Below are 22,175 nucleotides of genomic sequence, written 5' to 3'. Positions count from 1 at the left end.
CAGCACAGCGCACACTTCTCAGGCTCGCTCTGTCCTCTGGCACGCTCACTCCAGACCTGTCACCATCTTGCTCCAACATTTTCAATTCTTTTATATGAAACGTTCATATTTCTAGCCCATTTTTCTATGTTATTTTTCTTCACTGATTAGAAGCTCTTTATATATTAGAAATCGAAACCTTTTGTCTGAGATATTGGTTGCAAATATTTTTTCTTATTCTGTCATTTGCCCTTATATTTTGCATATGGTATTGTTGTTTGCCATGCAAAATTTGTTATCATCTCTTCCTTTATTTATTGTTTATGGAATTTTGTGTCATAGTTAATAAAGTTTTCCTAACTCCCAGGTTATAAAGAAATTTACCCATACTTCCTTCTAGTACTTGCATGGTTACATTTTACATATTTAAGTCTCTGTTCTATTTAGAATTTATTGTGGTGTACGGTTGAGGAGTGGATCAAATTTAACTCTTTCTATATGGTTATCCAGTTATTTTAACATCAGCTATTAAAAAGCCAAACTTTACCCCACTGATTAAAATGCTGTCTTTATCATATACTAAAATTTTCTGCACAGTTGGATCTATTTCTGAATTTTCTCTTCTGTTCCTTTGGTCTCTATCTATTCATGCACCAATACCGTACTATTTTAATTATAGAGCCTTTGTAATATGTTTCAATGACTAATAACTATATCTCATTGCTCTTCTTTTTCATCATTTTAGAGGCAATTTTTGCTTACTTATTTTTCTAATGAACCTTATAAAAACTTATCTGGATCCAGAAGAAAGGTCTGATAGTGTTTTATAGGGATCATCTCAAATATACAAACTAAATTAGGAAGAATAGACATCATTATGAGGTTGAGTCACCCTACACAAGAACATATGTCTTTCCATTTGTTCAAGTCTACTTTTGTGTTTTTCAGGAGTATTTTATAGATCCTCTTATATAGGTTTTGGATATTTTTTCTTAAGTTTATGCCTACATATTTTATTTTCATCTGGCTGTTGTAAATGTTTACACAATCATTTAACATTTTAAAATATATAACTGAAAAGCATGGTTTTCTTTGTTTTTGCATTCCTATTGTTTTAAATCTTGTGCTTACCTTGGGAAGGAATAAATGGAGACTGATCTTACTGAACTTCCTCTAGGTACTTTCACACATCTTTCTTCCAACCTTCACAACAACCCAAGAGGCTAAGTATTGTCATCCTCATTTTTGCAAACAGGGAACTAATATGCAATGAATTGAGATTTAAAATGAGTTTTACCCTCTACATATTTCACCATCTTAATTTTACAAATGAAAGAACTACAACACAGGAAGGTCTACAGAAGGCATTAGAAGTCCTTCTCCAGCTTTTTCAGTTACTAGCCACGTGGGTTCAAATTGGTTATTTTAGTATTTCTTGTGCCTATGTAAATCATCTGTAAATGGAGACAATAACTGCCCCACTGAATCATTTGATGGATTGGATTCTTTCCTGTTGAAAGAAACAAATGAAATGAATAAAGGTGAAAGCCCTGGGTAAGGTAAACATATTAAACCAACAAGGAATGGTTACCTTGTCTAATCACATACAACACAATGTGAGGCCAATCAACTTCTAAAGCGAGACCCTGACCTATATGACTATTCTTTTTAAAAAAATATTATTTTAATACAAAAGTATTTCATGGACATTATAGAATTAAGAATATGTATGGAAGTAAAAGAAGAAAATAGTATCTCAAAGTGATTTTGATTTGCATTTCCCGAGTGCTGGGTGATGTTGAGCATTTTTTCATGTGTCTGTTAGCCATTTGTATGTCTTCCTTTGAGAAATGCCTATTCAGCTCCTTTGCCCGTTTTTTTAATTGGGTTATTTGGTTTTTTGCTGTAAGGTTGTTTGAGTTCCTTGTATATTCTGGATATTGATCCTTTGTCAGATGTATATTTTGCAAATATTTTCTCCCACTCTGCTGGTTGTCTTTTCACTTTGCTAATTGTTTCTTTTGCTGTGCAGAAGCTTTTTAGTTTGATATAATCCCATTTGTTTATTTTTCTTTGGTTGCCTGTGCTTTGGGAGTTGTATTCATGTCACAAAAAAAGGATCACATTGTATATACTGTTTGCAATTTGCTTCATACACTTAACAATATTATGAATATCCATGTCATTAAAAAATCCTCCACAGCCGTATTTTGAATGACCGCAAAATACTTCACGATATGAATGTATCATAAATCATTTAGCCAAATCCCTATTTTTAAACATTTAGATGCTCTTTATTAGCAATTTTTAATTTTGTTGCATTATAATTGGAAAATATAACCTGCCAACTTTTCATTCAGGTTTTCTCTGTACATAGTTATATAAGTGGTTACAGCATTATAGCAGTCCCTGTTGGAATCCTTAAACATCTGAAAATGTCTTTTGTTGTTCTTCACTTGGTACTGAATTTTTGTATCATCATCTTTTCCTCAAAAAGGTAAATGCAGCTCCATCTTCCTCTGACATTTATGGTACTAGATAACTCCAATGTCAACCTGACTTTTTCCTTTCATGATAAAATCTATTTTAAAAATAGGTTGTTGTAGAAATTCTAATTCTGAAATTAATTAATTTTACCTGGACATTTTTAGGTATTGATCTCTATTATTTTTGTCTTGTTTACAGTGAAACTTTTAAATCTGAATACTACTCGTATAGTCTTTTCCCTTTATGGTGGTGAATATTTCCAGTATTATTCTTTATGATTGTGTCTCCTCCTTTTCTAACTTCTCTCTTTCTAAAATTACTATGTATTTTTCATTTTTGAATCTTTGCTTATTTATAGGTTTCTTTAGATCATCTTCATCATTAATTCAGTTCTCTAGAGGATCCAGTCTTCAGGTCTCTGCCTTAGTTGGATTTTTCCAATTTGATAATCATGTTTTTCATCTGCAGAATAATTTCAAAGAAACAACATGCAGTAATCTCTAAGGCTTTCTCTACTTTGAGGGAGTAACTTATTCTCAGGGGCTCATTTGCTTTGATTCCTTAGACTAATTGATTTTTTTCTGAATGACCGAATCATTTTATAGACCTGATAGCATTTCTGCTTCTTTATTTTTTATCAGGGGCAGGGAGAAAGGGTGAGAATGTTTGTCCAGATGGCTGGAGATTGGGCGAATCCCTGTTCCAGTTCACTGGCAGATGATTTCCTCACTTACGATTACTCCTCTCTTAATCAGCTTCCACCCTGCTCTCTCTGCCTTACAGGAATTCTTCACGTTTTCAGCAATGGGGATGGCACATCCCCTGATTTCCAGCACAGGCACATACCCCTTTTCCCCCGATTTCAACGATGTTTTCAGTGGTTTCAATTGGTATGGGTAATGTGGGCAGGAAGGCAGAGAGAAGAGAGTCAGAACTTTTAGACGCAGAGGGAAGCTCAGATTATCATTGCATTCATTTGTCTTGGTGTTGCTTTAACAGAATACCTGAGATTGGGTAATGTATAAAGAAAAGAGATTGATGTGGCTTGTGATTCTGGGGCAGCTGCATCTGGCGAGGGTCTCAGACTCCTTCTACTTATGGCAGAAAGTGAAAGGAGATCACAGGGCGAGACCAGAAGCAAGAGAGAGGGCGGGGAGGTGCCAGGCTCTTTTTTAATAACCAGCCCTCATGAAAATAAATCCATTCCCATGAGAGCTCACTCAGTCTCAAGGGAGGCTGTTCATCTATTCATGAGGAATCTGCCTCCACCTCAGTGACCCAGGACCCTCCCTCTAGACCCCACCTCCCAACACTGCCATATTGGGAATCAGATTTCAACATGAGTTTTGGAGGGCCAAACATATCCAAACTGTAGCAACCATACTGAGCCATAAATCCATTAAGCAGATACCAGTGAAAACTCTGGTGGTCAACTGGTATATTTCAGGAGGCCTCGTTTGCAAAGAGGAACAGAGACTTCTGTTCTCATTCCTTCCTTTAGCTTATTTGTGCACAAATAGTGTTGTGTACATGGAAGTCTTCTGCTTTACTCATTGTGTCTACCCCTCCTCATTCTTGTTTTGATTTACAGAAAGATGTGGACAAGGAGTTCTATTTATTTCCCACAGTATTTGATGAGAATGAGAGTTTACTCCTGGATGACAATATTAGAATGTTTACAACTGCACCTGATCAGGTGGATAAGGAAGATGAGGATTTTCAGGAATCTAATAAGATGCACTGTGAGTAGGGTATCATCCACCAACCTATCCATTTATTTCAGTATTACATAAGCAATGCTTTTAATTAAACCAAAATGCAAATAGCTTTGCTCATTGATTAATTTTCAATAAATGATTAAATACAATAGTGCACTGAGGGGACTATCATTGGTTATTTACTGTCAATTACTCATTATTTTATTTAATTCAGAATAAGTAGACATACAAGATATGTCAATTAGATGAATGGTCCTTAAAGTGTGGTCCCTGGATCAGCAGCCTCAGTATCACCTGGGGACTTGTTCAAAATGCAAATCTTGGGCCCCAACCATGACCTACCTAATCAGAAATTTTGGGGACAGGTCCCAGCAATCTGTTTAACAAACCCTCCAGGTGATTCTGATGTATGCTCAAGTTTGAGAACTACTGGATTAGATGCTTTTCTCATCTGTGGCTCTGTAATGATAGGCTTATTTCATTATTCAATGTGAAGAAAGTTATGATCTCTTCCCTCAGTGATTCTCACCTTTGACTGCACATTAGAATCACCTGGGAGCTTTTAAAAATTTCCAATGCCCAGGACAACTGCAGAGATTTTTATTTAATTAAAGCCTAGCATCAGATTTATTTTTTAGCTCCCAGTGTAATTTTAAAACATGGTTAGGATTTACAGACAGTGAGCTAATTGTTCAAAAGGCCCATACCACTAGTGGGCAACATTAAAAATTATTGTATCTGGTAGATGAAAAAAATGTAAAGTTCTGTTACAAACTGATGCTGTTTTTTGAGCTGGACTGGTACTAGTCACACTACCCAGAATCTTCAAAATATTTCTTTTGAGTCTGCATTTTGTCATTTTGAAGGTGTGAAGAATATTATCCGTTGGACATATCAGTGAGAGAAAATTTCCTGTGTATAACCTTTCCTGTTATTCAGGATGAATCATGTAGAACGGCAAACACACTTCCAATATATGGTGCCCAGGAAAAGCTGCTATTATTCATAGACTTGGATATTTACAAATATGACCACTAAAAGAACCGAGAATGACAGCTAAAATCTCACTGGTCCAGCTAGGAAGAACAGTGGCATTCCCAGGAGAAAAGCTGCTATTATTCATAGACTTGGATATTTACAAATATGACCACTAAAAGAACCGAGACTGACAGCTAAAATCTCACTGGTCCAGCTAGGAAGAACAGTGGCATTCCCAGGCTGCTAGGGACACTGGCGCAGAACTTCAAGGCCCATGTATTCAGCTCTGCTCTTTTCTGCTTTTTCTACTCTGGGAGTGGTGGGGACAGCAGTGTTGCAGAGACACTCGTGACACATAAGGGTGGGCAGGACTGAATGGGTCTTTTAAAGATTAAAGAAAAAAAAAACAAAGTTGGCTCTGTAAAGGCTGGTAGGTTATCATGTAGTAGGACATAAAATAAACTACTTTCATGATGTTATTTCCCAACTTTTACAGCCATGAACGGATTCATGTATGGGAATCAGCCTGGTCTCAATATGTGCCAAGGAGATTCAGTCGTGTGGTACTTATTCAGTGCTGGAAATGAAGCTGATGTGCACGGGATATACTTTTCTGGAAACACGTATCTGTCAAGAGGAGAAAGGAGAGACACGGCAAACCTCTTCCCTCACACAAGCCTCACCCTCCACATGAGGCCTGACACAGAAGGTATATATTTTTAAAGCCAAGTCAAGTCTCTATTGGATTGATTTGTGTGTTTTTGATTTAAAATCTTGTAGCAGAACCTGTTGGGTGATAAACTCATCGCTTCCCCAAGCCTCCCAAATGCCCTTTCTTCACTTGGAAGAGCAAGTCTAGGCCACAATCAGCTGAGATGTATCATTTTGACATACTAGACTCCTCAAGATGATCCCCTCTTAAATTATGGTCCTTTTAAAGATAGCTGAAAAATCAGACTGGAAGGGGAATGATTCCCATAAAGGATCTGCATCTAAACGTTTCATGTCTCTGTAGCCTAAATGTAGTATTGGCTTGTTGGCTGCTTGCAATCGAATATTCTACACTAGAACTACAGTCATGCAAATTCAGAGACACCTACAGAACTGGGTCTGAATGAGTAAAACAATTAAAACAAAAAAGAAGGAATTTTAATCAAAATGTGAAAATATGCTAACTTGCTTCAGGTTTATTTGATTCATTATGTGCCACTAAAACTTAAGACAGATCCTGTGTCCATTTTCCTTCATTCGTTTGAATGTAAATATGATGAACAAAAGAGATAAAGTATCTTATGCAGCTGGAATTCTAATGCAAGGAGACAGACAACAAGTATATTAATACATACATGTCAAGTGGTTATAAGTACATGAAGAAAAATAGGACAAAGAGAGGAGATGGAGACTATGGCAAAGGGGTCAAGACTCTCAGGAGGTGATAATTAAGAGAGCTGAATCAAGTGAGGGCATGAGCTGCGTGGATATTTGGAGAGCAGTGTTCCAGGCAGAGGAGGAAGCAAGTGCAAAGGTCCTGAGGCCAGCACACACTTGCCTGTTCTAAGACCAGCAAAGAGGGGAGAAGCAAGTGCAAAGGTCCTGAGGCCAGCACACACTTGCCTGTTCTAAGACCAGCAAAGAGGCCTATGTGGCTGGAGGGGAGTGAGTGGGTGATGTGATCAGAAGTGTGGGAAACCAGATCATCTAACTGGGGCGTGATAAGGACTTTGGTACTGATTTTGAGTGAGGTGGGGAGTCACAGAGGATACTGAGCAAAGGAGTGACGGACTTTCTTATTTACCACTCCAGGGACTTTTGATGTTGAGTGCCTCACAACCGATCACTACACAGGGGGCATGAAGCAAAAATACACTGTGAGACAATGCAGGCAGCTGTCTGAGGAGTCCACCTTCTACCTGGGAAAGAGGACCTACTATATTGCAGCGGTGGAGGTGGAATGGGATTACTCCCCAAGCAGGGAATGGGAAAAGGAGCTGCATCATTTCCAAGAGCAAAAGTAATTCTTCCGACTGATTCCCAATTTGTGCAGCAGTAACTCTAGGTTTCCCTTTCAGAGAAGTACGAATTATGCTAAATTTTCAAAAAACAGTTACATTAAATTCATTCATTTCTACCTTTCTCAATTTTCTCACAGGAAAATTTCCATTCATCTCATTTGATTCTTTGGAATCACCCATCTTGCTTTCTTTTCTATTGGACTGTCTTCTCCCATTTGTGTGCCCTTATCTTGTTATTTATTTTCACACAACTAAAATTAATGCCCAAATTCAGAGCTAAAATATTATTTTCCTTACCAACTATTTGCTGCTTGTCTGATCTTTCCTCTGAAGATTTTATCATCAGTCTAATAATCAGTTATTTCACATTCCTAAAACTGTTATGCATAAAATAATATTTTAATGCTTGAGGGCAGTATAGCAGGTATGGCCTCTGCCCTCCGAGAACTTACAGGAACATATAGTTCAAAAGCACCAATAACATGTGCATTATGGAAAAGTAAAAAATAAAAATTTGGTGTGAATAAATGTGAGTAAAGGATGGTCACGGGAGCTTCAGGAACATGAATTTGGAGCAGCATCACCTGATGCTTCTGGTTAGCCCTGTCACACTTTTCCAAGCACTTTCCCTCTATCGTCTCACTTACGTCACACAGTGACCCTGCATGCATAGGATCTGAGAGATCGATTGGGACAAGCAGGTGTTCAGACCCAGGGTGTGCAGCATGACCTGTAGCTGAGCAGGGGTTAGCTGATTAGTTTCACTGTAGTGTAAAGGGGTAAAAGGTTATTTTGGTGATTAGGTAAAATGCTTAAAAGGTTATGGAAGTCCCTGGAGTGAATGAAATGTTCAGGAAAAGGAAATGACTGGAAAAAACAGCCATTTCGGTTCATACAGGCCGGTAACACTGCAGTAACCACAGAACACTTAATTAGTGAAATCTGGGCTCATAAAATTTGAGTTATAGAGAAACCTTAGAGATGATCTCTTCTAATACCTCATTTTAGGGGTGAAGAAACTGAGGCTCCAACAGACATTGACTAGCTGGGGGTTATTTTAGCTGGTGGCAGAGTTAGGGCCAAGACTCAGATGGCCCCGCTCAGACGGGTAGGTGTACTTTCTGCCATACCTGTCTATTTTTAAAGTCTTTTCTTTGTCACTGGGATGGGAGAGTGATGATTAAAAACTACTATAATTGGGGCTGGCCAGTTAGCTGAGTTGGTTAGAGTGTGGTGTTGATAAAATCAAGGTGAAGGGTTCTGATCCCTGCATTAGCCAGTCACCAAAAAAATTAAAAAATTAAAAAATAAATAAATAAAAACTATCATAATTATGTCAATAGAAACTATATTTTTATTCAAAATTTAAAACTTAAAACCTAACTTCCACTCTCAGAAGACAAATACTAATCTTAGTTGTTTTTGTTTTTGTTTTTTAAGTGTTTCAAATGCATTTTTAGATAAGGAAGAGTTTTACATTGGCTCAAAGTACAAGAAAGTTGTGTACCGGCAGTACACTGACAGCACATTCAGAGTTCCAGTGGAGAGAGAAGCTGAAGAAGAACATCTGGGAATTCTAGGTACATTGACAGCTCCAGCTCATCAAGTGTGGGTTAGTGATGTGGTGCTACAAGCAGTGACAGTCCATCCACGTCTATGGGTTTCACTTTCTCGGTTCATATATCAAAGTTATTCAAATAAAAAGAAAAATCAGTTACTCAATAAAAATGAAAAGCCTATGCTTACTAAAGAATATGGATAATAAAATATTACTTCTGTCAGAAACAATGTATATCCTATATACTGATGAAATTGTATATATGTGGTGCTTATAAAATTGATGACTATAGTTTAGGTGAAGTTCCTAGAAACTACTTTCTAATGAAATTTTTAACCAAATTTTCCCCATTATCTTATCCTGGCCCCCCAAAAAATCATTTTTTACTTTTAAAAGTAATATATAAATGATTAATTACAAGAAATACACATACAGACAAGAAAATAAGGAAAATAAAAAGTTTTACCATACACAAGGCAGGGGAAAAGTTGCCTTCAATTTTTCAGGAATCACTTTAAGACAGAATGTGTAAGAACTCCACCAACACTAGCCACACTAGCATTAGGAATTTTCCTGGAAACCATCAAGTGCCAGGGACACCCCCCAACACACACAACCCGACTGTGGTCCACACTGTCATTGCTTCCCGGACTCGGTTATCCTCAGCCCCTGAAGTAAGACATGAAGGGGAAGATGGCATTGTTGCTAGATCACAGAAATCCTACCAGGCAGGAGACAAGTTAAGATTGGCTAGAGAGTTGACACGGGAGGGATAGCCCTACCCTTTCACAGATGATACTGTCCTAAATGAACACTCAGGAAGGGTTGGAAGTCCAAACACTGAGAAACAGCAGCAGGCGCTGTAAAATGACTCCTGGCAGGGAACAAACTCACCATAATTAGGTCATTACTCTGCAGGGGACTGTCAGGCTAAAACCTCCCTTAGAACTCCTGGTAAGTGATACAACATGATCTCCATCTTTAGAGGCAACCAATTCTCGTGTTTTTTTTTTTTTAAATCACAAATCTTCTGGGACATGGTATAAATCCAAGACTATTACAGCATGAGACCGTAGGGAAAAAAAGAGGCTTCAGCCTTCATGCTGAGAAAGTTACCTGATCTTTGCTTTTATCACCAAGTTAGAACTTTCAGTCTGACAGGTAAATAAGCCACTCTTTCTTTTCACTCTTGCCAGGTCCACTACTTCATGCAGATGTTGGAGACGAAGTTAAAATTATCTTTAAAAACATGGCCACTAGGCCTTACTCAATACATGCCCATGGGGTGAAAACAGAGAGTTCTACAGTTACTCCGACATTACCAGGTACTAATGGTGGGGGAGGAATTTTATTTATTTATTTATCTTTAAATTTTTATTGAATCAAAATTGATCATACATAATTTTGGTGTTCAACATTGAGATATGTTGATCAAATCAATATTACTAGCATATATATTGTTACAAGTTGTAATTATGCTTTATGCCCCTTGTCCAATTTCACCCTATCCCCTTCTCCCTCCCCTCTCTATTTACCCTAGATTTCTTCTCTCCTTCTGAAAGAATAATGGTTACTCTTTTGATCTGTTGCCTAGATGATCTGTCCAATGCTGAGCAGTGTGGTCAGGTCCTCCAATATTATCATAGAGCAGACGCTTCTTCTGTCGCTCTGGAATGGGCTTTGTGAAGAGAGACATCCTCTTCTTCACTTTGGTCTCTGCTGGTGACTCTCCTTGTGTCAGTGCACTCCAGTGGCTGGCGGCCCATCTGCATGGTGGTTGTGGCATCTAGCCACTTTTGCAGCAGCCATGGTTATGGTGGTGGCTGTGGTGGGCCACCCACATGGAGGTGATGTTTTTGGTATGCTCCTTGGCGCTGGTGGTGTGCCTGGTTGTGGTAAGGGGGTCTGGTCTACAGCTCCATGCCCTGTGCCCCCAGGTGGGCCCCAAGGTGTTGGTGGTGTGCCTATGCCAGAACTAATTTTTTATCCTTTGCTTACTTCTAAAGTGGGGGAACTTCCTGTGGGAACCACTATTTGAACTGTGTGGTTGAGCTAAATTGCTGTTTTGCTGCTGTTTCCCTAGGGAAGGCTTTTTGTGCAGCTCAGTGTTAATGGTTGACCTTATAGGTATTTCTGGCTCTGCAGAGACCTGGTGCACCTGGGTTGTGTAGAAACTCTGATCTGGGGCTGAGTTTTTTCATCAAACTGCACCCTATGCAATTCTGCATTCCTGACCAGTCTCCTCTGAGTGGTCCTGTGCTGATTAGGGGGTGGATTGGCTGTTCTCGCTGTGCCCCAGTGTTCTCCTGGTGGGCCCATCTCTACCACTGCCTGTGCTCTAAACACTTCCCATGGGACAGGTCTGAGCCGGTCCTTGCGATGACTTACCAGCCTCTGAATGGCTCCCCTTTTACAGCTGTCCTGGCTCCTCGCTCCTGCGTGGGTCCACAGGAACCCTATTAGTGGTCTTGCTGTCCTGGGGGCCACCAAGACCCTCTTTTCCCTGCCGCCTCCAAGTAACTCCGTCTGAAGGACACAGCTGTGGCTTCTGCCAGCTCCTGCTCCATGTGCTTAGTAGCTCCAGCCTTAAAGCAGCCATGGCATGAAATGCTCAGAGCAGCTTTTTCTTTCTCTCACTGTGGTTTCTCCTGCCTTCATGAACTCCGTAGGTCTCTCCTCCTCTTCCCCTGAGCTCCAGCAGCCCCACCTTGGCTGATGTTACATTTTTATAGTTGTAAATTGGTTGATTTGTGGGAGAAAGTGATGCTGGGGACAGTCTATTCTGCCATCTTGACCAGCACTCCCTGGGGGATGCATTTTAATAGACTTTACAGCCTTTTCACAAATGACTATTATCATAGAGGTATTCCTTCCAAACGTGTGGGCTGAGGAAGTGAAGAGGGAGTTGGTTGTTGTGGATATGTAGGGAGGTGTCTGTGTGTGTGTGTGCACGTGCACACATTCATACCAAAAAACCCCACAGGAGCACTGTAAAGAAAAAAACAGAAGGTACTGGACATCTACAAATATTCAACGGTGAGTCAAAGAGATGCTGTCTCCACATTCAGCTGGAACACACCTCCGATGGCACCTACCATACTTGGTGTGGCTGAATGTCTCCATGCTGGTCTCTTGCAGGCGGAGTCCAAAGGGCCAGAGGCTGTCACTTAGAGTTTTAAATCCCCTGTTTGGTCCTAGGAGCTAACAAATGTTTCTTTAATTAACACAGAGTAAAAGCTGAAATAGATTATATACTCAGGTGTGTATTTTCTTTCATAAGAACTGTATATTTCTTATATTAGTTGCAAAGTTGTCTTTTAGGGAAAGATCATTTCTCAATAATTTAGCAGTTCTCAAATGATCTTTTCGTTGATATCAAGTGAGAAAAAATAAATTGCTCTATAGAGTTGTGCTTGTCAATTTAGGTGACTAGAAATAAAAATCTTCCCCTTGTGGCCCTCATATTCTTCTGAGGAAGATAAACAAATATATTCATAATGTCAAGTAGTAAAAAATGCAATGGAAAAGATCCAGCAGAGTGAGAGAGAGTAGCAAGGGTGTTATTTTAGGTAAGGTAGTCAGGAGGGCTTCTTTGAGGAGGTGACATTGGTGAAGACACCTAAATGATGAGAGGTAGTAAAGGTGAGGTAATTGTGGGGGAAGAGATTCCAGGCCCCTGAGATGGGAGTGTGCTTGGTGTTCTAAGGAACAGCAAGGAGGCCAGAGGCTGGAGCAGAGCAGACATAGGACAGAGGGTTAGGAGATACGATCCAGGTAGAGCAGGGGGCCAGATGGAATAGGGAGGATCCAGAAGGCCAAAATTAGGACTTGAGATTTTATTCTAAAAACCCATGTGAGGGTTTGAGCTGAAGAGTGATTTGATGAGCACTTTTGAAAGGGCGATTCTGGCTGATGTGTGGCTAAGTGACTATGGGTGGGGATAGAAGCAGGGATCAGTTAAGGGACTATCACAATAATCTGGGTAAAAAAAAGAATCACTGAGATTTTGGAATAGGGCGGAAGCAGGTGAAGTGGTGAGAAGCTATATTCTGGTTCTATTTCAAAGGTGGTGCTAAAAGGACATGGTGAAAATTGGGCATTAGGGAGTGTTGGGGAAGAGAGGAGTGGCTGAAGGTTTTGGGCACTGACCACTGGTGGAAGAGCAGGTTGGGAAGGGGAGTGGAGAAGAGAAGGAAATGGTATTTTGCAGCTTACAGAAGTAAATAAAAGTAGAGATGGATAGAGAGTAGTATGTCCAGGTGGTGAATCAATACTTCTATATTCTCAGTGAAACTTTCTGCTTAGAAACAGGGTGAGGACATAGGAACAGCTAAGATTGAGGGCTTGAGGAAAAAGGGAAAAGTCTACCACGTCCCTTGAGACCATCCCTCATGTCTTGCTTGATTTCCTAGTAAAGGTCTGTGGGACCATGGCAAGTTAGACTCTGACAGCATGAATACGTAATAGTGAGGTCCACGTAGATGGAGTGGACAGTGAGTATGGTCAGGATTGGTGCGTGGGCCTGGCTGAAAGTCAAGGTCTATGAGCAGTTGTACAGGGAGCCCTGAGATGACTGGAAATGGAGATCAGACTTCAGAAGAGCCTGGAGCACATACGAAGAGGGTAAGGGCCTCAGCAAGGTAGGAGCAACCGGCCATCTTTAAAGTGTCAAGGTCCAGGGTGTGGTTATGTCCTGTATGTGACAGAGTGGCGTATGCTATCACAGAATGGAATGGACTAGAGAGGAGATAAGCAGAAGTGTGACAAGTCAGTAACCCATGAGATCAAGAGGTCTAACGGCTCCTCACCAGGAATCCTGAGCTCCCCGAGGATGATGGTGAGAGAGGAGTGGGGGAAGGCCACGGCGAGGCTGAGGGAATTACACAGTTGTGTCCAGACACACAGATGCAGAGAAGACTAGGGGGAAGTGCGAGCCACTGCAGAAAATCACTCAGTGTTAGAAGAGAAAAGAGCGTATTAGGAAAATATACTTTAAGCTAAGAAAAGATCGGTTACAAAGTTTCCTCAAATTATGATATTGGAATTGCCACCTCTTAACTTTGTGGTATGGCAAGTGTGTCACAGCTAGTTAATTCATAATTGACAAAAAAATGACATAAAAGTATGTCTTACAGTTTGTATTAAAATGAAATTCATGTGAAGATTTTGAGTACTACTATGTTTTAAAACTAATTGCCCTGGCACTTTCACATATCAAACATAAACCAGAAATAACCAGAAACATTAATATTTGATTAATTTAGGTGAAACTCGCACTTACATATGGAAAATCCCAGAAAGATCTGGAGCTGGAACAGAGGATTTGGCTTGTATTCCATGGGCTTACTATTCAAATGTGGATCAAGTTAAGGTAAACTAAATCGTTTGTGTTTTGTTGCAATTCGCCAAACAGTCACACAATTGAAGAAAGAAGAGGTTGGAGTTTTCCTGTGGTCTAATTCTGTGTTAAAATCCCAGGGTTCTGTAATCTACTTTAGCTTTTCTTGATTTGCTTGTTTTTAAGGATACAGTTATAACTACCCTGACTACTGATTATGGATAACACTTATAGAAATTAAATATCAATCAATGTAGTATTTTAGTTCCCTTTTGATGTGAAAATACATTAAACTCAAAGAACTGAGGTACATGGTTTCAGAGCTCTATTTTTACCTGATCTCAGCCGTCAATCACAGCACAACTAAAGCTGTTGAGGGAAATATTTCAAAACCAAAAAACGGTCAACAACCAAAAATTAGGCAAAATTTCTAGACCGCTTTGTAGAATTAAATGTCTAGTCCAAATGCCTCTTCTGAGTTCCCATCCTGTCCATTCACCTACCTACTGGACGGTACCACCAGCAGTTCCCACAAGCACTTAAAACTCAGCGATTCTAACATGGACACCGAGACCTTCCTCTACCCTCTTCTGTATTTCCTGTTGTAACAAATAGCAACACAAATACCAATGTACCCTCTGTTCAAGCCAGAACTCCGAATTATCAGGCACCGCTTCCCCTGGCTCACCAGGCAATTCACCCACCTGCACATGGCTCCATCCATTCCTTCTCTCCTCCCTGTAGTTCAGGTCCTTGAAACTGGCCTCAACTACTGCAATGGCCTCCTGGCCTCGCCTCTTCCCACTCCAAGCCTTCCTTCACTCCACCAGGATGATTGGTCTAAAATGCAAATATGCTGCCATTCTCTGTTCAGTTTTTCAATGCTACCTATGACACATATGACAAAACCTAAAATTCCCTAAAATGATAAAGCTCAAAGGCCCTTCAAAACCTAATCTGCCATTACTGATGCCCAGCCAAACCAAGCTTAGATTTGAATCAATTGCGGTCTTCCTCCTCTGTGCTCATTAGCACTCTGAGTACCTCCAATGCAGCTGACAGTTTCTTCTATTTCTATTTTTTATTTCTCATTTCTTCTATTGTATTTTCCCTACTAGACTGAGTACCTGGGGGGCAGGCTTAGTTTCACTTATCTCTGGGTTTTCAGTGACTGATACAGTGCTTGGCTCATACTCATGAGTTCATGAGCTTATGAAATAAACTAAACTGTTCATTTGGGGTTCTTTTAAATTACTGCTCATTAGCTGAACCAATGTTTGGCCTCTGCACACATCCCTGTTACCCTAGCATGACACATGACCTATCTACTACTCACCATTGTTACAATTTAACTACTTCAGATGAAAAGTTACTGAGCTGGCAGTACCACATTGGGCAAAGTCTACTACTTAAATCAAAATTACTGAGGTCATGGGTGATAAGGTCCCAGTTCTCTGAAATCTCGATCTACATCACAAGGATGACTGATGTTTTCTCTTGTTTTCAGGATCTCTTCAGTGGATTAATTGGCCCACTAATTGTTTGTCGGAGACATTATGTGAAAGTATACAATCCCATAAAGAAGAAGGAATTCGTCCTTCTGTTTCTAGTTTTTGACGAGAATGAATCTTGGTACTTAGATGACAACATCAAAACATATTCTGATCACCCTGAGAAAGTAAACAAAGACAATGATGAATTCATAGAAAGCAATAAAATGCATGGTATGGTCATTATTCTAAAACCATTTTTTTCCTTTTCTTCCTTTAAATAAAATTACTTTGGAGACTGTTCATTTGTTTCATTTTAAAATAAAACACTGCTGTCTCACTTTGTATGTGAGGTAGAATTCTGTTCAAAGCAAAAGGGGACTATGTTCAAAATCATTTACTAATATCTGTCCCAATTCCAAAATCTCATTCCCTTTTAAATAAATAAATCCAAAATTAGAGTTAAGGCTTTTGGTGCAAAGTGACTAGAAAAGCACTGTGTGACATTATTGACCTTAAAGTAACCATTTTCCCCATTGTAGTGAAATAAGTCCTATTACATCAAAATGATTCCTTACATTAACCTAATAATCATATTTCCAGCCATTAGTTTAAACTATCCTGAAAGTAATATAAAATCATGTGCTTTCCCCAGCTATTAATGGAAGAATGTTTGGAAACCTACAAGGCCTCACAATGCATGTGGGCGATGAAGTCAACTGGTATCTGCTGGGAATGGGCAATGAAATAGACTTGCACACTGTACATTTCCACGGCCACAGCTTCCGGTACAAGGTAAGAGCCACCCACAGCAGTTATTCTTGCTCTGTTTGAAAATGTTTTAATACAAAAGAAGAAAATATTTCCTCTGAGGGATTTATGAAAAATTGAAAGTTTGAGAGTGTAGGCACACCAATCTCAACTGGCATGCCAGCCTCCGTTCTGTTATATACCCTGGGCTCTTCCTTGGATTTGCACTTTTTACTGGATTTTCATGGAGTTCTGCTCACACATTTCTGAGTAAGGCATTTGAGTGTAATTGTTAGCTGAAAGGGTAGGAGTGTTCACATAATGATGGATAAGAAAGTAGGGACCAGTACAAGATTTTATTATACCCTTGTCCTGCCTGTTCTATGTTCTATATCTTAAATGGCCTGAGGTGAGAAAGATCATCAGTTAGGAGTCAAGCAACTGACAGACTGGTCCCTGATCTCAATCCTACTTCTATTCCTTTCCCAGTGCTGATTTTGGCAGAAACCAATGGCCCTTCTGGAAATGCTTTTCTCTTACCTTTGAGTTAATGTATAAAATGCAGAAGCTACCAAAAAATACATTGCAGGAGGTCCACTTTATTGTGTGCATTTTGTTTTACATAGATATATTTTATAATATATATAACATAATATATTATATTATATATTATATGGACTTTGAATTCTATCTCTGCAGAAATATGCCCAACTATTATCTCTAGTCCAGTCTCTGCCTGAACTGCCCCTGGTTTTCGGCCTCTTTTTTGCTCCCTTTATTACTCTCCTTCCCCTAAAATTTCAAAAACAAGCTAGTCTAAGATAGGTTCAGGCAAAAGTGAGGTTAAAGCTGAAATGGGGCCATGGCTAAACTCCTTCATGTAGCTCAAGTGCCCTGACAAAGAGTCAAACCAGAGTCCTTACTCATGAACTCACTTCCATCACATCTTCTTTCCTTCATACCCACCTGATGGCCCATAGTGCCAAGGGCTTAGTAGGAATACAAGGACCACATATCTCACTGTTTGTATCAAACACAGAAATGAGCAGGGACTCATTTTTAAAAATAGGCATCCATTTTTCTAATATCCCTGAGTGGGCCAATGAAAGATTATTGGAGTGAACTCTCACATACAATGTTATATATAATATCTGTCATTTTTCTAATTAAGCACAGGGGAATTTATAGTTCCGATGTCTTTGACATTTTCCCTGGGACATACCAAGCCCTAGAAATGTTTCCAAGAACACCTGGAATCTGGTTACTCCACTGCCATGTGACCGACCACATTCACGCTGGAATGGAAACGACTTACACAGTTCTACCAAGTAAAGGTGAATATCCAGTTAGTAATTCCCAAAGTCATATAGCATGAATATAATTAAGATACACTAGTTTACATAAATAATTCCCCAATATGAAGCATTTGTGAATTTTCTGCCCTGATTTCTTCATTCTCTACCTCCAAAGAGGAATTTTTACTGCTAAATGGTATGGAATACTGCTTATTTCCTAACAGCTGGTACTTAAAACAACTGGCACTTAAAAATTGACACTAATTTGAGGCAGTGTAATTCCACAAGCTGATATAAGGGACTGGTCATGTTAGTTATTCACCAAAAAACAAACTATGACTTACAAAAGACATGTTCAGGATTTAATTTCTTAAAAGAAAACATCAACTTTTTTCTAGGTAGTATCTTGTACCTAAGAGAAGCCCAAGACAGCCTCAGATAATTGATATATAATTTCTGTCAATCAGGCAAGGATTGTCCTTCTGTGCTTCAAAGAAAAGAGGAGAAATTATTGATTATTGTTTGTAAAAGATGTAGAAAAGAAATACAATTTAAATTTCCTGCTCCCTAACCTCTGCAACACCCCTCTCCCCTACGTAGGTATACACACATACTCTCTCTAGAAATGCAGGAAAACAAACTGCCTTTTTGTGGATACACACCAGCAAAATTTGTCAAGAGTGAAACTCCTGTGCTGTGGTTGCAGCCTCTGGTCTTTCCTGGGTCTTTTGAATTGAGAATTGTTGGACCAGGAAATGGCAAACCCAACAAGGGGAAATTATACAAAGAAAACAACTCCTTATGTTTCCTCCTCAAAATGGGGATAAAAAGGAACATATAAATGGAAGAAAATATAGAAGTAAATATATTTCAAGATTAAAAATCACTGAAAGATTAACACTTAATGCAAATGAAAAGCTTTAATTTCTGCTCGTAGGTCTTACACGAACACCTTGTGTCTTAAAAAACGATTTCCATTAACAGTTTTTATGATAAAGAGTGGTTACTGATAAAACCAAACACCAAAGACTTGAACAGACAAATAAAAAACTGAGTTTAATGCCAGTAACTTGAACGAGGTGAAAAGAGTCAAAGATTATGAGAAAGAAAATTTTACAGTCTGTAAAAAACACTAGCTTGCAGGTAAACCACACAAAAGAATGGTCGTGTTCAGAAAAATAACGGAGAGTAAGGGAACACTGCAGCATTCGGGGAATTCTTGTGAGCAAATACTCAGCATGCACAGGATGATCCTCTAGGCTAATTTTACAAGCAGATACTGAGAAGATTCCCACTGTACAACAGGCCTGGAAGGAGGAGTGACAGATGACCACATGGCTAAGAAAGGGGAGATTGCTCTTAAAGCCGTAGGGAAAACTGCAGAATAGTAAATATGAAGGAAAAACACACATTGGAAAAAAGATGAAAGAGAAATTTGACTTTTACAAAGAGAAAAGGTATTGTATGGGACTGAAAGAAGCAGTAACAAATGAAAAATATAGTTTGCACTATACACGGAAAAATGGGGAGCCATATTTATCAGTTTGAATGTCTCTATAAAAGTTTGATAAAGCTTTGGGCAAGTTTACATTAACTATGAGTCTTAGAAAAATATCTGCCTACCATTGCACAGACAAGAGAGCATATGAGTTTAGACCGAAATTTTTCAGTATCCTGTGCCAAGGAGACAATTGCCTCCACAAAGAAAAAAATCATTAGAAAAGAATGGTGGATATCCCATCATACTTAATGTAATGCCTCATTTCCCCTACCAGGAGAAGCATGTAGAGACCTCCTATGACAAACGTAAAAGGTACTTATTTTAGACTGTGACATTTCTATTATACTCAGATAACCTCTGGATGCAATTTGTAGAAAAAGAAGCTTGTATAAGCTTTAAATTCCTTATAAGCAGGGACTATGTATTCTATATTTCTACCTAAGTAACCAAACCCAATACAATACTGTGCTTGGTGAATATCCAACAATATATTTATTCATTTAAAACTTTTAAAAATAAATTCCTTTAAAAAAAACTTTAAAATTTTGGACATAATTTCAGACTTATAGAAAAATTACAGTAGTAGTACAAAAAATCCCATATACCTTCACCCAGATTCCCCAAATGCAAACGTTTTACATAGCCACATTTGCTGTCTTATTCTCTATTTCCCGCTCTCTCCCCTTACACTTATAAATATATATATCCGTATTTCCTAAAAACAATATTCTTGTGCTTAACCATAATTTCCTGATTTTGATAACTGTATTAACAATGATTAAAAACTATAGATCTTTTAAAAACTTCACCAATTAATACTAATCATTCTTTAGAGAAAAAGAAAATCTCAGATCATGCATTGCATTGTTGGCATGTCTTTTTAAAAGTCTCTCTTACTCTGGAACAGTTCCTTGGTCTTTGTCTTTCACAGCTTTGACATTTTTGAAGAATACTGGGCATCACCTTGTAGAATGTCCTTCAGTTTGGGTTTGTCTAATATTTCCTCATGATGAGACTTAGGCTATGCATTTTTGGCAAGACTATCATGAAATGCTGTTGTGTTTTTCTCAGTACTCCATCACAAGAGGCATAAGATATTGACTTGTTCTCTTATTGACTATGTTAACTTTGAGCATTTGGTTAAGGTGGTGTCTGCCAGGTTTCTCCACTGCAAAATTACTATTTTTCCCTTTATAATTTATAAAGATCTTGTAGGGAGAAAAGTAATTTTTCTTTAAATACAGTAGTACTAAAATGAGAGATTTATAAACATATGAAAAGTAGAAAAATATAAATGAATCAACAATGATTAAATAACGGTTTAAAAAGTAGAATACATTTAAAGCACCATCTACTAATTTTTTTAACCAAATAATATATATTATTTTTAATAATGGTCATAAAATTTCTTTTTCTATAGAGACCAAGTCTGACTGAAAAAAATAAATTGGTGATAATGGAAAAAAAAGAAAGAACAATTCACAACAACGCATGTGAAAAAGTACTGAATAGAATGTTTACTTTGAAATGACTATATTTTTAAAAAGACTGAAAACATATAATTTTGTGCATTTGTATTAACCGTGTTACCTTATTGCAGATGGAAAAACGAACAGACTGTATTATGATATATGACTGACACTTGTACACTGGGTAATAGAATCGATTCATACATGCCACTCCTACCACTACTATTAGGGCTTTACAAAACTACATAAAAAAAAAAAATCTATAATCAGACATTCTTCTGGGTGGTCTTCAAAGGATCACTATTAAGCTTCATTGAAATGCTTCCAACCATTGCCCTCCCATCAATCCCTCTAAAATGCTGCTGACTTTCTTAATGAACTGGTGGGCAGGGGGCATAAGGTGTGGAGAAAAAATAAATGAATAAATAAAATGTATTAGTCCATTTGTGTTGTTATAACAGAAATACCTGAGACTGGGTAATTTATAAAGAACAGAGGTGTATTTGGCTTACGATTCTGGGACGGCTGCATCTGGCATGGGCCTCAGGCTGCTTCTACTCATGGCGGAAAGTGGCAGCAGCCAGTGGGTACAAGCAGATCACATGGCACGAGGAAGCGAGAGAGAGACAGAGGAGGTGCCAGGGTCTCTTAAACAACAAGCTCTCACAGGAACTAATAGAGCGAGAACTCACTCATTAATGCCCCCTGCCCAAGGGAGAGCATTAATCGATTCACGAGGGATCTGCCCCCATGACTCAATCAGATTCCAACACTGTCACATTGGAGATCAAATTTCCACATGAGTTTTGGAGGGGACAACACATTCAAACTCCATCATAAAATAACATGAAATAAAATAAAAATAAAATAATGCCAATCGTAGTTTTGTAAACCCTTGAAGAGATAGTCAAAAGGAAGTTATATGAAACTGGAGAAAGGCAGAGTTGAGGAGCAATTCTACATATTAAACCCTGGTAAGGATGAATGCTGCCATCAGGAGAAAAGCTTCAAAATACAGTTGTGGCACAATTACAATTCCTTGAAGTTGATATGACAAGCGAAAAGAAAGGACGTTGTTGGGAGGGAGGGAGGGGAGGGAGGAGAGGGAGGAGGGAGGGAGGTTTTGGTAATGGGCCACAATAATCAACCACATTGTATATTGACAAAATAAAATAAAATAAAATGTTAAAAAAATAAAATAAAAAATAAAAAGCAAGCCTATCTAGCATAAGCATGCAACAAATATAGTAAAAATGTTCTGTAATGCTTAGGAGATTTCAATCAGTCTCCAATTGTAGAATAACGATTGATATCTTCATTAGCAATAGAATGAAATAAGAAGTAATCAAAAGAAAAGTATGTACTGACATTCTACTATATGGAGATACATTATTAGTTTCCGCTATTTTGCAACATTAGACAAAAAATATAAAATTGTTCCCATATGTAATGTGAAATTTTATTCTAGCCATATCTCAGGCTAACCAAATAGATGTTTCTCTTGTGGACACAATGCCTGCTGTATGTTCACAGTATATATCTTTACCCATAAAATGATCCTTATTTACAAAAAAAAATAAAATAAAATACAGTTGTGGCA

At 38.5% G+C, this 22,175-nt stretch overlaps 1 protein-coding gene across 1 annotated transcript; it reads left to right on the top strand.

Moving 5' to 3' along the window:
- Positions 1-3,140: 3,140 nt before the first annotated feature.
- Positions 3,141-21,018, top strand: LOC103581182 (ceruloplasmin-like). Its single transcript, XM_008563073.1, has 11 exons — positions 3,141-3,356; positions 4,058-4,208; positions 5,659-5,871; positions 6,966-7,173; positions 8,615-8,754; positions 9,929-10,057; positions 13,997-14,103; positions 15,578-15,794; positions 16,216-16,355; positions 17,482-17,644; positions 20,527-21,018. The coding sequence occupies exons 1-11, from the start codon at positions 3,141-3,143 to the stop codon at positions 20,541-20,543; spliced, it is 1,701 nt and encodes a 566-aa protein (XP_008561295.1). The 3' UTR covers positions 20,544-21,018.
- Positions 21,019-22,175: the final 1,157 nt, after the last annotated feature.

Source organism: Galeopterus variegatus, unplaced genomic scaffold (assembly GCF_000696425.1).
Source record: "Galeopterus variegatus unplaced genomic scaffold, G_variegatus-3.0.2 Scaffold12512, whole genome shotgun sequence".
In the NCBI taxonomy this organism is placed as follows: domain Eukaryota; kingdom Metazoa; phylum Chordata; class Mammalia; order Dermoptera; family Cynocephalidae; genus Galeopterus; species Galeopterus variegatus.
This window is presented reverse-complemented; position numbering and strand designations above follow the sequence as displayed.

Excerpts from the sequence above, each read along its gene's own strand:
- LOC103581182 (XM_008563073.1), top strand. The coding sequence starts at position 3,141 with ATGGCTGGAGATTGGGCGAATCCCTGTTCCAGTTCACTGGCAGATGAT. Across the intron at positions 10,058-13,996 it reads AGTTACTCCGACATTACCAG|GTGAAACTCGCACTTACATA; the intron begins GTACTAATGGTG and ends TGATTAATTTAG. Across the intron at positions 15,795-16,215 it reads AGAAAGCAATAAAATGCATG|CTATTAATGGAAGAATGTTT; the intron begins GTATGGTCATTA and ends TGCTTTCCCCAG.